Consider the following 17,025-nt stretch of genomic DNA (forward strand, 5'->3'; position numbering starts at 1 on the left):
TTAGACAAATGAGATTTGGGTAGGAAGGCAGCTCAATCTACAGATATATCAATAGTTATGCAAATAGATAGATCACTGAACTGAAATGAAATGGAAATAATCTCAATTGGTAAAATAACTTGGACTGAGCTTTGGAGATATCTGGACCATGAAAATAGTTTATATATATATACACAAATAAGTTTTTATTTCCTTAATCTATAAAAGCACATCATATCTGTCAAACATACTAAAAGAAGCAACACCACCCAAGTTTATTTCCATTAGTGAAAGTACAGATTTGATTAACTGGCAGAATTTCCAAAGAATTTTTTGAAATTCCTTGCTTGTGTTTAATATAATATTTTAAAATATGCTGTCTTACACCATGGAATTCTCAAGGGGCCCACTAGTTGTTGTTGTTGTTGTTATTATTATTAATAATACTGTTGTTGCAGATGTTAGAGAGAGAAGGGAAGAGAGGATGTAGGGCTGATGGGGAGAACAAGGAGAGGAAGAAATACAACTATGTGACTTAGAAAGAAACCACATCACAAAAGAAAAAAAAATGGATAGGATAGGATAGATTTATTTTTAATAATAATCAAAAGTGTCATGTTTGGGTCGGGTAAGTAGTAGTTGAGGGGGCGAGATTCTAGAGACGGACGGAAGAGGGGCTCTGTGATTGGTAAGTGGGTAACTGGCACAAGGTAGAATTACAGCAGTGCAACAAACAAGAATGGTAGTTGCTGCAAATGCACATGCATGTGTGCATATACATACATATTTATATGTATACACACACAAACATACTTTCAGGCATGTATAAACTATAATGTGCATTTGTATCACTGCAAAAAAATGCAGAGACATATACATATTACACACATGTGCATCAGGCTAAGAATGCATTTAATCTATCAACTTGAATTCAAAACGTAACTCATCTCACATCCATTCAACCTAAGAAACGGGGAAAAGTGGTTATCATTAGCATTATTTTTATTATTATTATTAGGATTTGATTTAGTTTATACATGCGGGACCCAAATTTCAATCAGAGACATCAAGGGACAGCAAGATTTTGCATCTAAAGATGGTAACAGGTAGGGTGCCATGCAACTGAAAAAAAAAAAAATTATTATTATTATTTTCATTTCCTATCTGTTTTGGAAATGAATAAAAATAGTACCAGTGAAGTACTGGGGACTTCTCAACATCTGTAGTCTTATGTATGTGTCATTATCGTTAATACAAATCAATACTGCTGGTACATTATCGTTAATACAAATGAATACTAGCTGATACATACGGCAGACTACAGTTGACGTGGTTTCAAATTTTAGCTAAGATTACACTTCACCTAACACCCCTCGCTAATAAAACTCTAGGGAGAGGCATGAACATTACAACTTCAGTTTCACTTACTCAAATAGCATGCATTTGGAACAAACAATTATATACTAACACACACACAATGTGTGTGTGTGTGTGTGTGTGTGGTTTTGATAAGTTATAATTGGAGATAAAAAATTATAACATTCTATGATAATAATAATAATACTAGTTTCAAATTTTGGCACAAGGCCAGCAATACTAGGAAAATGGTAAGTTGACCCTGGTGTTCAACTGGTACTTATTTTATCGATCTCAAAAGGTAGGAAGGCAAAGTTGACCCCGGCAGAATTTGAACTCAAAACGTAAAGTGCCAGAAAAAACACTGCTAAGCATTTTGTCTGACATGCTAACATTCAATAATAATAATAATAATAATCCTTTCTAATACAGGCACAAAACCTGAAATTTTGGAGAGAAGGATAGTCAATTACATCGACGCCAGTATTTCACTGGTACCTAATTTATCGACCCCGAAAGGATGAAAGATAAAGTTGACCTTGGCAGAATTTGAACTCAGAACATAAAAATGAACAAAATACTGCCAAGTATTTTGCTCAGTGTGCTCTAATAATAATAATAAAATTTCTAAAATAATAGCAATCTGATTTTGTTCAAAATTTCCCAAAGAGTTGATGATGAAATCAAAACCAAGGGTACCAAGCAGTGGTATATCTACAATTTCAGCAGACTACATTTAGATTTCTGAGCTAATGGATCATGGGAAGGAACTGATATACAACTTGTTACCCCTCTGCAACACATCAATCTCCACTACCATGCTTTTAACTTGGCAATTACGAGAATAAGAATAATAATGATGATGATGATGATGATGATGGTGGTGGTGATTATGACAAACGGCAGACAGACACAAAGAGCAGAAACTTTGACAAAACCAACATCTAGTGAAATTTTATTTTATTTTTTTATTTTTTTAAATGCTATTCCCCCCCCCCCCCCCACTTACCCCTGACCATAAACCTATAAAATATTTCTTCACAAAACAAGGTTAAAGAAGAAATACTTAATAATACAGAGAGCAGGAAGGCAAGGAAAAAGATTTATGTGTGTGTGTGTGTGTGTGTGTGTAGTTTGCCTATGGTTACCTGTGTGTGTGTGTGTGTGGTATTACATCATTTCAATTTCTCCCAGCAGCCCATCAAATTGGGGGGTTTTTTGTTTTGTTTTTTTTTTTTAATTTTATTTTTTTGCAGTACACATTTTCTTTATAAAAAGCAGATGCAATTTTTAACACCATCACCATCAACAGAAACAGCAGCAACAGTATCATCATCATCCTCATCATCACCTTTGTTGTTGTTGTTGCTGTTGTTACTACTACCACGTTTACTACTACAACTACTACTGCTACTACAACTACTACTTGAATTAGACTTTCGTTTGCCGTTCGGCCGGTGTAAGCATATGCACACAAACAAAATATGTCCACGTAACTGGAAGTGTGGCTGTGTGCACATATCTACACAAGCACATATATAGACATGTATATATACACACACACGAAAGCATGTAAACACAGATGCATGTTTTCTGCTCAGATGTTTATGAATATGTGCATATACATTATATATATATATATATATATATATACATATATACATATATATACATTATATATATATATAATATATATGCACATATTCATAAACATTATATTATTTATATATATATTTGTGTACATATATATATATATATATGTGTGTGTGTCATATATATGTGTATACACCACAAGACATAAAATATATATGTATCTATGCATATATGCTTATACATAAAAATATACACATAGGCATATATTATATATAGACACATATATGTATGCATATGCAGATATATATATATATACACACACAACAAATATAAATTCATATACATATTTATGTGTGTGTGTCATATATATATATATATATGTATTCATATACACACATGTACATATTTTTACATATATATACACACACACGTGTCTGTCCATCTTTATATATATGTATGTATGTATATATATATATATATATATATATATATATATATATATACATACACATACATCTATGTAGATATGCAGAGAAACCCTATCTCACATGCAGCTACATGCATATTTACACAATGTAATGACAAAAGGTGGTGGTGGTGACAATGATGACGATGATGACGATAATAGTAGTTTTTGGTGGTGGCTACACTGGTGCTCTATCCAACCCCACCCTCCTTTGGTTTCCGTTTTTTTTTACAGTTGGGGGGGGGGAGATATAGGGAAGAGGGAGGGAGGGAGCGATATTAGAAAACAACCAAAACGCAAAACAAAATTCTCGCATTTCCCCCCCCTTTTTTTTTCTCTCTTTGTCTTTATCTGTAATTGCTTTTGGTCAATAAAAATCACTCCCTCCTTCTGCCACCACTTGTTGTTGTTGTTGCTGCTGCTGCAGGAGTCGTAGTTGGTTGCTTTTAGTGACTATTAACAGACTGGAGACCAAAACAGTTCGCTAATAATAGTTTGGTGCATTTCATATATAATTCTTTTTTTTTTTCAGGGGGGGGGGGGGAGAACCGTTTCTTTTTTTTCTTTGTTGTTGTTTTGTTTCATATATTTTTTTGTTGTTGGGTGGGGGTGAATGAAGGGGAGTAGCTTTTATCATACATTTTAATTTTTTTTTTTTGATAATTTCTTTTTAGCTTTTTTTTTTTGGTTTGCTTGTTTGTTTGTTTGTTTGGTTGATTTTGCTTTTATTTCTTTACTGGTCTTGGGATTTTTGGAAGGAAGAAAGGAAGGAAGGAAGGAAAAGCAAAAACCCCCAAAAAAGAAAATATATATATATATATATATATATATTTAAAAAATACATATCAAAAAAAAAAAAAACAAACAAAGCTAGAACTCCCTCCCCTTTCTTCTTTGAAAAAAAAAAAAACGAAAAAAAAATCAAAAATGAAAAATACAGCTCTACTACCAAGAGAAAAAAAAATGAAAAAATTTTCCAAAAAATCATAAAAAAAAATAAACTGTTGAAAAGTAGACAGAATGTACTAGAATTTCTTCTTGAATATCTTTTCTGTTTCAAGAAAAAAAAAAAAAAAAGCAGGGAAAAAAAGCAAAATGGAAAAAAAAATGCCCCCTCCACTCTCAATCCTCCCTCATTGTCACAAAATATTTCAAGAATGTTTTTTGTTTTGTTTTCTTCTGTATGCTCAAAATTCCTCACTTTTCACAATAATAGATATGTTTATAAGTGTGCTTTTATATAATATATATATATATACACATATATATATATATATCTGTCTGTGTGTGTGCATGTGTTGGTATGTGTGTTGACTTTCAATTTTTTGCCGTTAAATTTCACAAAATAAAAAAGACAAAAAAATGTTTAGTTTTTTGGGGGGGAAATTAAAATTTATCATTATGTGCATATATGTGTGTGTATATATATGTACGTATGCATGCATATACCTATATATGTATATATATATATAAACATACACGTGTGTATGTGTGTGTATATGTATATACATATTTCGACAGAGAGATAGATAGATACATGCTACACATATATACACACACACACACACAAGTACATATATTTATATTTATGGATACATACATACATATATATATATATTTATAGATATAAACATTACACACACACACACATATATATGTATATTTAAAGATACGTACATATATATATATATATATATATATATATATATAATGATATACTTTTTTTTTCCATTTATTTTCTTAAAAATGATCCCCAAAAATACTATTGGTCAATGCTAGGCTGGAAGCAGGTGGACATGGTTCGGCCTTCTCCATCCCAATGTGTAGCGGTAACTTCCAAAATAGGACATTGTCCTACTAGAGGAATTAACCTGACCAGCGGCCAGTGGTAGTGAGAAACTCAGAGTGGCCTTCTCCCTTTTTCTTTTTTCAACAAGGGTGGCAGTCCAGCTGGAGCACCAGAATTTTGTTGTACAAAACACAGCAGCGTCTTTGTCCTGCAATGGCCAATCTTTACTTTCAATGGGGGTCGTTCTGACGTTGTTGTTTCTGAACTTCCAGAAGCTTCTTCAGTGGTGAGGGACCAGCAACAGACCAGAGAGACTGCAAGGAAAGCAATCGGAAAAAGAAAATTTAAGATACGGTGATCTGGGTTCAACTGCAGACTGTTCTTGCTAAAAAGAAAAAGATAAAAAATTAGAAAAAAAAAAATCAACAATTTTTGGTACAGACAAAAAGGTAATATTTTGAATGCAATATAGGCGTGGAAACAGCAGACAGATTGGATATTATTACCTTTATAAGGTGGAAAAAAAGATGTCAACAAACAGCCGTGGGATTGTCTGTTGACAACTTTTTTACCATCTTATAAGGGTTGTTGTTGGTACTCCATCGCTTACGATGTTGAGGGTTCCAGTTGATCCGATCAACGGAACAGCCTGCTCATGAAATTAATGTGCAAGTGGCTGAGCACTCCACAGACACGTGTACCCTTAACGTAGTTCTCGGGGATATTCAGCGTGACACAGTGTGACAAGGCTGGCCCCTTTGAAATACAGGTACCACAGAAACAGGAAGTAAGAGTGAGAGAAAGCTGTGGTGAAAGAGTCCAGCAGGGTTCGACACCATCCCCTGCCAGAGTCTCGTGGAGTTTTAAGTGCTTTCGCTCAATAAACACTTACAACGCCCGGTCTGGGAATCGTAACCGCAATCCTATGACCGCGAGTCCGCTGCCCTAACCACTGGGCCATTGCGCCTCCCTTATAAGGGTAATAACACCAAATCTTTTTGCTGTTTTCACAGCCATGCTGTGTTTAAAATATTACTTTCTTGGTTGCACAATACGATACATATTCAACGCTTCTAAAACCAACGTAAAAGGTTGTTTACTTATGTTGTTTTGACAATTTTGTTTTTTTTTTGTTTCATTTTCAAACCAAACCAAAACAAAGAGAATCCTCTTACTTGGAGGTTTCCCTGGAATAAGTATGACGACGTGGCTCCTCCAGGAGGTCCTGTGGGCACTGGAGGGGGGGGAGCAGCAGCAGCAGCATTAGGTGGAGTAGACTGAAGAGGTGCCGGGGCCGGTGGTGAAGAACCCCAGTGGTCGTTGGCAGATGAAAAGGAGAAACCGAAGCCACTGGCAAAAGTTGGGGTCACCATGCTGGATTCGGTGCAGTAGGTCTCGGATAACGGGTCCGGTGAGTTGCGGATGCTACTTGCCTGCGATGAGAACGGAGATGATCCCAGACCTTCAAGTAGAAATATAAAATAGATAAATGAAAGGAGAGGCGCAGGAGTGGTTTGGCTGTGTGGTAAAAAGCTTGCTTCCCAGCTACATGGTTTTGGGTTCAGTCCTATTGTTTCTTCTACTACAGCTTCAGGCCAAGCAAAGCCTTGAGAGTGGATTGAGTAGATGGAAACCGAAAGAAGCCCACCGTGTATGTGCATATATATATATATAGGTTAATAGAGTTAGAGGTTGGAATGAGCGTCTCAGGGATAAAAGAATCCATTATACTACTGGTATAATTACCCATGTTTTAACCCTGGACATACACATGCAAGCATATTATGCTCAGAGATTGCAGGTAATGTCAAAGATAAACATGAGTTTATCAGGAATCAAATTTAAAGTAAACAGTTTCTGTTTACTGAGATCAACCAGACTATCAAATGTTGTTATACATCGCTGGTCACAATGCGCTTTACATGGTTTTTTTTTAGCTTTCAAATGATGCCACCCTGCTGGCCAGGCAAGCAGGCCAACACTCCCTCTGACCAGGAGTTCAGTCTGTCGCAGGATTACCCATTTTTGCCAGCAGAGTGGACAGGAGCAGTGTGAAACAAAGTGTTTTGCTCAAAAACCCATCGCACTGCTCAGTCTGGGAATTGAACCCACGATCTCGCGATTGTAAGTGCAACGCCCTAACCACTAAGGCCACACATCTTCACATATTTGGGAAGTAACAAATTTCTCAATCAAACCTTTCCCTCCCCAATAATGGCCCACCTGCCTCGCCTGTCAAACATCTTACCTCTGTCCAACAGGCAATACCGTGTGTGTGTGTGTGTGTGTGTGTGTGTGTGTGTGTGTTTTGTACTTACTCTTAGAATCTCCGGCAGCAGTGATATGGACTGACCAAGGTGAGGAACTAAACAGGGAGTAAGTTCCAGGTTGTGAGTTCATTTCATGACTGGGACCTGACAGACATTCTCCTTCAGTACCAAGTAAACTGGAAAAGAGACACACAGACATACATATTTATATATATATCAATGTTACATAATGATGATGGTGGTGGTGGTGGTGGTGATGATAATGATGTTGGTGGTGGTGATGGTGTTGCTGATGAATGGTTGTGGTTGTAGTAGTAATAGTAATATTAGTATTAATAATAGTAGTGGTGGTGATAGTAATGATAGTAGTAGTAGTGGTGGTGGTGGTGGTTGTGATAGCAGTAATGTGTGTAGGCGGGGGAGGGGGGGGGGAAAGAAAGAGTGCGCATGCACACTACTCACCTTTTCTCTGATGCTGCTAAGGGACTGTCAGGTTTCGGAACTCCCTAATTAAATCAGAAAATAAAAGACGATTAATAAGAGACAGTGATGATACTTATAGCAATTAGTTATGATGATGATGATGGCTTACCTAGCATGTAACTCAATCTAGTACCTTGCTGATAATTAGCAATCCTGAAGACATAGAAATCAACAGTTTTCTTGTCACCCTACCTCTTACTACACACCTACACACACACACACACCTTGGTCGTTTCCGCCATAGATTTATAGAAAATCTGTCTGTCAAGAAGATATGGCACATCCTCACATGTGACCACACTGGATTCCTTACTTCCCAGTCAGTCCAAATCACTTAGCTATGTTGCTACACAACAAACAGTTGATCAGTGTGTGGGGAGATCCTGGTTCCCTACCTACACACGGCCCTACAATATCTATTCAAAAGATAAAAGCTGACCAGGTGTTAAAAAAAAAACAACCAAGATTCATCATAATACCTGCAAGTATCTTTGTTCAACGCACTGATTTTTACACCCCATACCAACACATACACATTCAGGCATAGGCATGAATGGGTTAAGGAGCAACCACGTGGTTTCAGGTCCAGTCCCTGGAGCTGGACAAAGCTTTGTGATTGATTTTGGTAGATGGAGATTGTATGGAATCCTGTCATATGTATATATACATTGTAGCTTCAAGATTTTGATGTGACTGCTTGTTTTTAGAATGACATTGTAGGATATGTGTGAGAGGTTGGATCTGACCAGTACGAGCATAAAATAGGTAGACTATTTGGGCTGGATATGGCCAGATTAAATGCTAAAGGGTTAAGCATAAAACATTCATATTTAAGTGAGTTTCCACTTACTTCAGCGTGTCCTTGGAAGGGTTTCGAAGAAGCTAGAAAATCAAGCTGGCTGGGTTTAGGTGGCTGCAAACGAGAAAAAATACACAGAAATTAGTTGTATAGAATTAATTTAGATTACATAAAAAATTTTCTTAATAAAGTTTTAAATCTATTTTTATTTATCATTATTTTTCGAAGGGAAGGGCATATAAGGAGTGGCTAATCATTGGAGACAAGTATTTCATCGCCATCACCATCATTTTAACATCCATTCTTAAACGCTTACATGGCTGGACAGAATTTATTGTGGCAGATTTTCTATGGGTGGATGCTCTTCCCGTCACCAATCCTCACCTAATTCCCTCATGGTTGGACATGTTTTCAGGGAAGACTGGAAACAAAGGGCACTGCCTGCATGATGAGCTTTTTTCAGTTTCCGTCTACCAAATCCACTCACAAGGCTTTGGGTTGGCTCAGGGTTATAGTAGAAGACACTTGCTCAAGGTGCCTTGCAGTGGAACTGAACACAGAACCATGTGGTTGGGAAGTGAGCTAAACCACACAATTTTGGATGCAAAGTGGATCATATCTTTATAGTTCAATGACACATCTTTATAGCTAGATATGGTCATAAACAAAATGAGGAAAGAATGGGGAGAGCTCACAAAGGGAAGATAAACAAGGCAGACACATTGTGAATAAGAGAGCAATAGATAGACAGACAGATAACAAGAGAGGAGGAGGAGGAGAGAGACAGAAAAAAGAGTGAGAAATCAGATGTGAGGGAAAGACAGATAGACAGAGCAAATGAAGGATAGATAGAGAAGTAGGTGTAGGTAGGTAGATACGAAAGACAGACAGATAGGTAGGTAGGTAGATGGAGATAGATAGATAGATAGATAGGTAGATAGATAGATAGGTAGATAGATAGATAGATAGGTAGATAGATAGATAGATAGATAGATAGGTAGGTAGGTAGGTAGGTAGATAGATAGATAGATAGATAGGTAGGTAGATAGATAGAGAGAGACAGACAGATAGATAGAGAGATAGACAGATAGAGAGAAACAGACAGACAGGTAGACAGACAGACAGATAGATAGATAGATAGGTAGATAGGTAGATAGGTAGATAGATAGAGAGAGAGACAGATAGAGAGAGACAGACAGACAGATAGATAGATAGATAGATAGATAGGTAGACAGATTGATAGAGAGAAAGAGAAAGGCAAACAGACAGAGATAGATAAAGAACTGGTTAAGACTAACCTGAATAGCAACTAAATGAGAGAAACCACCCAAGATGTCTGAAGGATCCGTAGTGAAGTCATCACACGGTTGTTGAAGCTCGCTATGTTCCATGTCCTCAGTGGGAGAACAACCCTCGGCTAGAGATAGGGCTAAACTTTGTGACAATGAGTTCAGCAATGACTTATTTAGAGTGTCTGGGTGCACTTGACTCTGTGCTGCTGCTGATGCTGCTGCTGATTGCCCCAAACCTTGCTGCTGCTGTGGAGAAGGGTTCTGTTGGGGTCCACTCAATGGACCCCCAATGGGTGATGGCGTCGACTTCTGGCATTGCATACTGCTAGACGACTTCTGCCCTTTCAGGGTTTCGCCAGCCGAAGGGCCGAAAGCCTGTGGGTAGTGAGGAGGAGCAGGCGGCCCAGGTGGGGAAGGCTGGTTTGTAAAATTCAGGAACTGGTGATTACTCAAGGGTCCCCCACTGTTTGCAGACTGAGTGGGGACTGCAGCGGGGAACTTTGATGATGGCGGCAAGAATGACTGAGAGGAAGGGAAGTTCTGTGCCAGTGAGGGGACTTGGGCTGGACCAGTGACAGCAGTAGACTGGACAGTAGAAGAGAGAGGGGTCTGTTGGGGTGGGGGCGGGGGCGGACCTGGCTGTGGAGCTCTGACTATGCCTGCGGTTGAATAGGGGTTCGGGGCGGTCGAGTTGACCACGGTTGCATTCGAGTACGGTGAGTTATCAGGGGGCTGCGATTGCGTGGGTAAGTGCGCTCCGGCAGTGAGAGCAATGCGGTTCAGGTGACCCGTGGTGCCAGGGTAGCGTTCGTTCAACCCGCTTTGCATTTGAGGCGGTTGGGTTGTTTGATGTGGCAGGAAAGGACCTCTTCTCGGAAACTGAGTCTGGTTGACGGAAGGGTAGGATTGCTGCGGAGCTTGCTGAGAATGCAGTTGCTGCTGCTGCTGCTGCTGTTGTTGCTGCTGCTGCTGCTGCAGTTGCTGCTGTTGCTGTAGCCGAACGTTTGCTGAGGACAAAGCAATGTGGGAAGGAAATGATGGACTCGGGCCTCTATACTGAAGTGATGAAGAAAACTGGTTCGTGTTGACGCTGTTCGGGGTGGGAGATGGGGGCAGAAGATCCAGAGGTAGAGGGGAGGGAGCTGTCGGGTGTGGGGCAACATTGGCCTTGCTTACGGACTGCGGCGTGGGAGCTATGGAGACTGGGCGGTTGCCACCAGGTTTCATGAACTGGGGATCGGTAGTCGGAACACCAAGTAAGTAACGGTGAGGGTTTATGTTGCACCCTTTGCTCTGGTTATCCGTTGGAATTTTCATCTGAAATGGAAGAGAAAACCAAAGAGACACCATTAAATCACATCTTGTATAGCACCACGTTTAATAGGTAAGTTGCACGTTCTATCATGTACCAATATTATTATTATCTACTAATTCCCTTTCTGTCGTATATTGCCATATTTAACCATTAAACCAGATTGATCTAACATACTGAACCATGAAATCAAGTTCTGTTACATAACAGACAGTAAACCACATGCTGGACAGGTACGGATGTGTGATGTGCATGAAAGGGGACAGTTGTACGAAGAAGTGCTAAGTGAACCGAGTGGAAGGAGCTCACGAAAGAGAAAGAATTAGGGAGGACTGGTCTCATGAAGCAGGGGCCACGACAGGAGGGGGGAGATGCTGTGTGTATACAAGCATAGAAAACACGTGAAACTATAATGATACTGTGTTTTTGGGGTTTTTGTTTCTATTTTGTTGTTTCAATCAGTGGATTGTGGTCGTGGTGGGACACACTTCATCCTTTTATATTTTAGCTGATACTAACAACCCCAGAACTTATATTCAGACTGGTATATATTAGACCCTGTTTGTTAAACTTCTAAGTTACAGGACATAAAAAAATAACACAAATACAAACAACAGTTTTTAGACCCAAAACAAACACACACACACATGCACACACACGCACAGAATTTTTGCACATTTTCCTGTATATATATATATATATATATATATATATCTGGTGTCCTCCACAGCTGAAGTCTCAATGCCACTCTCCACTGCTGAAGAGGATTGGCTTACAAGAGCACTGTGTTGGTGCCACATAAAAAGCATCCAGCACACTCTGTAAAGTGGTTAGTATTATAAAGGGCATCTCGCCATAGAAACCAGGCCAAATCAGACTGGAACCTCGTGCAGCTCTCCTCCTTGCCAGCTCTGGTCAGACTGTCCAACCCATGCCAGCATGGAAAATGGACATTAAATGATGATGATTACATATATATAACCATGTCATTAGCAGAAAGTGGCTTTGTATCTGCACGATTCCATATGTGATCCGATTGCAAAATTGCAAGGCAGCTTGTCTTAGAACTTGTCTGTTAATTTAGGCTTCAAACGACCATTACCATTACATTGCACATGGGATTTGGTAGACATGCATGTGTGTGTGTATGTGTGTGTGTGTGTGTGTGAGGATATTTACCAATTGCTTATTAATGTTTTTGACTTCTTTGTCAGGTGAGTTTTTGTCAGTGATTTGGTTCTGTTTCTGGATAATTGCCTGAAGTAGAAGGAAATAAGAATATATTTACTGGAGGCATGGCAAAACCATTCATACGGCAGCAGTTCAGGAGTTCTTTGTTAGGGAGGAGGAGGAGGAGAAGGAGAAGGAAGATTTTATGTATGCATGCTCATGTGTGTGTGTGTTAGCTTATATGCATCATTGTGTATATATGTGTGCATAAGTGTAGCTGTGTGTGTATATGTATGTGTTTGGATCTATGTATGTTTATATATATGTGTGTGTTTGCCTGAATGTAGGTATGATTGTACATATATGTATTGTGTGAGTATGTGCATGCTTGCATGTGTGTATTTGCATGTAGGTGTGTGTGTGTGTGTGTGTGTGTGTGTGTGTGTGTGTGTGTGTGTGTGTGCATGCACACACAGTTATTTGGTAATGTAATTTGCTTCTGACACAGCATTGGAAACAGTGTTTTTTTTATTAAAGCCCTGGACTAACCAACGACTTAGGAGTGAAATTTTACAGAAAATGTGCAGAAGGCCATCGTACATATACATACATGTATGTGCATGAGAGAGAGAGAGAGAGAGAGAGGAGAGACAGTGAGAGGTAGAATATCCACATGCATTAGCAAAAATGGTGATGATTATTTGCATCTTCTGTGAATAATATATCCTGTAACTTAGCAGTTTCATTTGTTTCAATACATAAAGACTAATGGAATGAAAAATACTCCACTTGAAACTCAAGGCTTGCTGACAAAAATGGAATCCAGCTGTGGAACTGTGCTTCAATAAGACATATATGTATAGCAAATGAAGGACAGAAGATGGAATATATTATTAATCACGACAATTGTTTCGACACATCTAGCATTGATTCCTCGTGGGTGGGACACTCAACTGGTTCAGGAGCATCTGGTGGTGCAGATGTGTCTCGTCGGGTGATAAATAAATACAACTCGTTAAAACGATTGTTCCGGAATGTGACTTTCCGTTTTGTAGAGAGAAAAGTAGACAGACGGAGGAAATATCTTCATTGATATAGAAGATCAAAAATAAAATCACAGATGACAAAAAGAGAAACGAACAGGCAATCCAGCGAGAAAATATATATATATATATATATATATATATAATAATATTAGGGACAAAATCCAAAATTACAGGTAAAAAACTCAATTAAAATCAATTTATAAAAAATTAAAATTAAATTGAGCCTTATTAATTTTTCTATATGTGATAGTGGATTTTCATCGATGAGTTCTTGAAAATTGGTTATTTTCCCTAAAACTATATATATATATATATATTTATATATTTGATCCTTTATATTGAACACTCAATATTTCATCTACATTCAATACTTTCTTTCATGGTGCCTTCCATTTTTATTTTATTTTATTTTATATTGTATATCATATTATATATTGTATATTCCATATTCTATACCCCACATTAGTTCTGCAGGAATATAAATAAAACATAAAAAACAGACAGTGTTGGAACTCTTTTAAGCAAAATAATATATTCCTCTATACACAATCATACAAAAAACCCCACCTTTTTTGTATTTATTTTTACTCGCATATATATATATATATATATATATATATATATATACACGTATGTAAATGCAATGAATGATGAAGGGGACAAGACAACAAGGGAGAAGCAAAGCCTGGTTAATTGTTAGCAGAACACTCTAATAGAAAGAGACATTGTTGTAACGTTTGGGAGATCAGTCTTTCATCAGAAGAGAGAAACAGTGAATGAGTGAGAAAGAAAAATAGTCAATGAAACCACAAAAAAAAAAAAAAAAAAAAGTTGAAGGCTAGAAATTAGGTGGGAATGCCGTTCTAGAAGGAGTAAAGAAAAGGAAATAGGAGTGAATGTGGGTGTGTAGGTGCCAGTATAAGAGTGGTGTATTTATGTTCCAAATATCAGCTTAATAATGACAAAGTTAGTTTATCAAATTCTTCATAATTTTCAAAGTTAATTAAAGGTAGTGTATTTAAATAGAAAAACGAGATAACAAAAGAGCTAATACTTTCAGATGTGATTCGAGGAAGATTTAGCTAATATTTCTAGCAGTATTGGAGACCAGGTAGAGGCTTGCTTCACATTATCTCTGATTGTTGTGGATCTAATTAAATGTACCATTTACTTCATTACTAGCACATAGCATCAGTATATAGAATAAATATTTAATTAGCTAATATGAATTAAGATGAAGATTTAATTATATATTGGGAGTGAGAAAGTGAAAAGAGAGGAGCTTACTGACCTGGATGGCAACATTTTGTCTGCTTGACTGTTTGTCAACATTACAATGACCAATATCACCTGAGGACAGAGGAATAGTTGTATAATAATGTACATGAATAAACTCATATGTATGTATGTGTATATACACACAAATACACACACACACACACACACCACAGAAACATGCTACTAGTTTCAATACCCACACATACTACAGTTGTGACATACACACACACATAATAGTATATAGGGGACACACTCACATACACAAACTATTAGTTAGGACAGACATAGAAACACTAACAATTATGACACATACACACTCAAATATACACACTATCATTTAGGACACACCAACACTCACATATACACACTATCATTTAGGACACACCAACACTCACATATACACACTACAAGTTAGAACACATACACATACAAAATACTACTTAGGGCGGATGGACACACACACACATATATATACACACTATCAGTCAGGGCACACACACACAACCTATTAGGACACATGCACACTACCAGTTACTATACACACATACATGCAGTACCGTTTACAACCCATACACACACTACTATTTACATCACCCTACACACACACACACACACACACACACACACACACATGCTTGAACCTGCTAAAAGTCCAGCTGACCTGACATACCTTTGTTTTCTTTGCCATCAGCGGTATTGATGTACAATGTCCTGTACTGTGTCACTGGTTGCTGACCTCCAGGGAACTGAAAGTGTAGTCGGCCAGACTTGTTCACTTGCATTGATAAGAGCCGCAGACTTCACGAGAAAAAGAAAAAGACCGTGGAAAAGTTGAGAAGGGATGAAAGTGAAGAGAGAGAAAGAGAGAGAGAGAGAGAGAGAAAGAGAAAAGACAAGATTTCAACTTACTCTGAACATTTCTCAACAATCCATTTGCCATGATTAATCAAGCGTAAAGCTCGGAGTTGTATTTCTATCTCGGTCGGAACAGTTTCGGCATCAAAGCTGTAATTACTGTACAGAGAAAACAGAGAGAGACAAATGGCAGGGTTCGTAAAGAGTTGAAGAGAGTTTTGAAGAGGAGAAAACTGAAGAGTGAGAAAACACTTACCTGTGTGCTTTTTCAATTGGTTGAAAGCACCTTAGATCATAATCTTCAGGTAAGGGGACATCAAAATCTGGAAAAAAGAGAGAAAATATTAAGTGAAACGAGGAAAAGTTAAATGACCAAGTATGAAAGACTGGGTCTAAGGGTCAGCAGGAAAGGAAGACAGAGTGAAAGGAAAGGATAAATAGGGCCCTCCCCCCAAAGGGGGAGAGGAGCAGGAAAGGAAGAGGAACTCAACAGACATTAACCTTTTTGTTACCATATTTCTGTTGAAATACACTGCCTTTACTTCAGTTAATTTATTTCTCTATTGCCTACAGGGGGCTAAACAGGGGACAGACAAGGACAGACAATGGGGTTAAGTCGATTACATCTACCTCAGTGCATAACTGGTACTTTATTTATCGACCTCGAAAGGATGAAGGGCAAAGTCAACCTCGGTTGGTATCAGAATGGTTAAATGACGTTCAGAATAACTTACATTGTGAGAGGTCAAGACATTCTCCGTTCACTGGTTGTTCTTGTACCATGTTCAGCAATTTAGACAAATTTGACCAGACACTGGACAAAAGAGAAAATAAAGAGTTTCAGACGGTAAAATAGGAAAACAAAATTTTCTTTTAACAACAGATTTTGGACAATAATGATTCTTTCTAATTTTGGCACAAGGCCAGCAATTTTAAGGGAGGTCAATTACTTTGACCCCAGTATTTCGATGGTATTTATTGGGCCTTGAAAGGATGAAAGGCAATGTCAAACTCAGTGAAACTTGAATAATAATTTGATGAGAGGAACCAGATTTTGACTTTAACTCACCTCGAAGATTTCAGGAAATTATTACTGAAATAAACTGGATCTGACCACAACCAGTCCAAAAGTATCTTGATAGCAGGTAAAGTGAAAAAATCTCGAAGTTTCTGTTCTTGCTTGGGAGTATAATGTAGCAATATGTCCAGAAGTAAAACTGAGAGAGGGGGGAAAAAAAAAAAACACAGAACAATATAAATATTTTTTAAATGGTTCCACACTCTCTTTTTCTCTTTACTTATATGTATGTGCTATAAAATATTTGAGTCTATGTGTG

General features: G+C 37.8%; 1 protein-coding gene across 5 annotated transcripts in view; it reads right to left on the bottom strand.

Moving 5' to 3' along the window:
- Positions 1–5,156: 5,156 nt before the first annotated feature.
- LOC106883714 (uncharacterized) overlaps positions 5,157–17,025 on the bottom strand; it is a 63,429-nt gene continuing 51,560 nt past the window's right edge. For 2 of the 5 annotated variants that reach the window (XM_089339620.1, XM_089339619.1), the window contains exons 12-24: positions 16,758–16,905; positions 16,423–16,502; positions 15,945–16,011; positions 15,743–15,847; positions 15,504–15,631; positions 14,847–14,905; positions 12,519–12,596; positions 10,034–11,344; positions 8,787–8,849; positions 7,916–7,959; positions 7,502–7,629; positions 6,359–6,645; positions 5,313–5,497 (exon numbers count right to left, since the gene is read on the bottom strand). In XM_089339620.1, the coding sequence (XP_089195746.1) occupies positions 5,414–5,497; positions 6,359–6,645; positions 7,502–7,629; positions 7,916–7,959; positions 8,787–8,849; positions 10,034–11,344; positions 12,519–12,596; positions 14,847–14,905; positions 15,504–15,631; positions 15,743–15,847; positions 15,945–16,011; positions 16,423–16,502; positions 16,758–16,905 (2,582 nt within the window). In that variant the 3' untranslated portion in view covers positions 5,313–5,413. Of the gene's footprint in view, positions 5,498–6,358; positions 6,646–7,501; positions 7,630–7,915; positions 7,960–8,786; positions 8,850–10,033; positions 11,345–12,518; positions 12,597–14,846; positions 14,906–15,503; positions 15,632–15,742; positions 15,848–15,944; positions 16,012–16,422; positions 16,503–16,757; positions 16,906–17,025 lie in introns of all 5 variants that reach the window. The other 3 variants (XM_089339622.1, XM_089339621.1, XM_089339623.1) reach the window with 2 other exon arrangements.

This window comes from Octopus bimaculoides, chromosome 22, assembly GCF_046866305.1.
Source record: "Octopus bimaculoides isolate indiv1 chromosome 22, ASM4686630v1, whole genome shotgun sequence".
Lineage (NCBI taxonomy): Eukaryota > Metazoa > Mollusca > Cephalopoda > Octopoda > Octopodidae > Octopus > Octopus bimaculoides.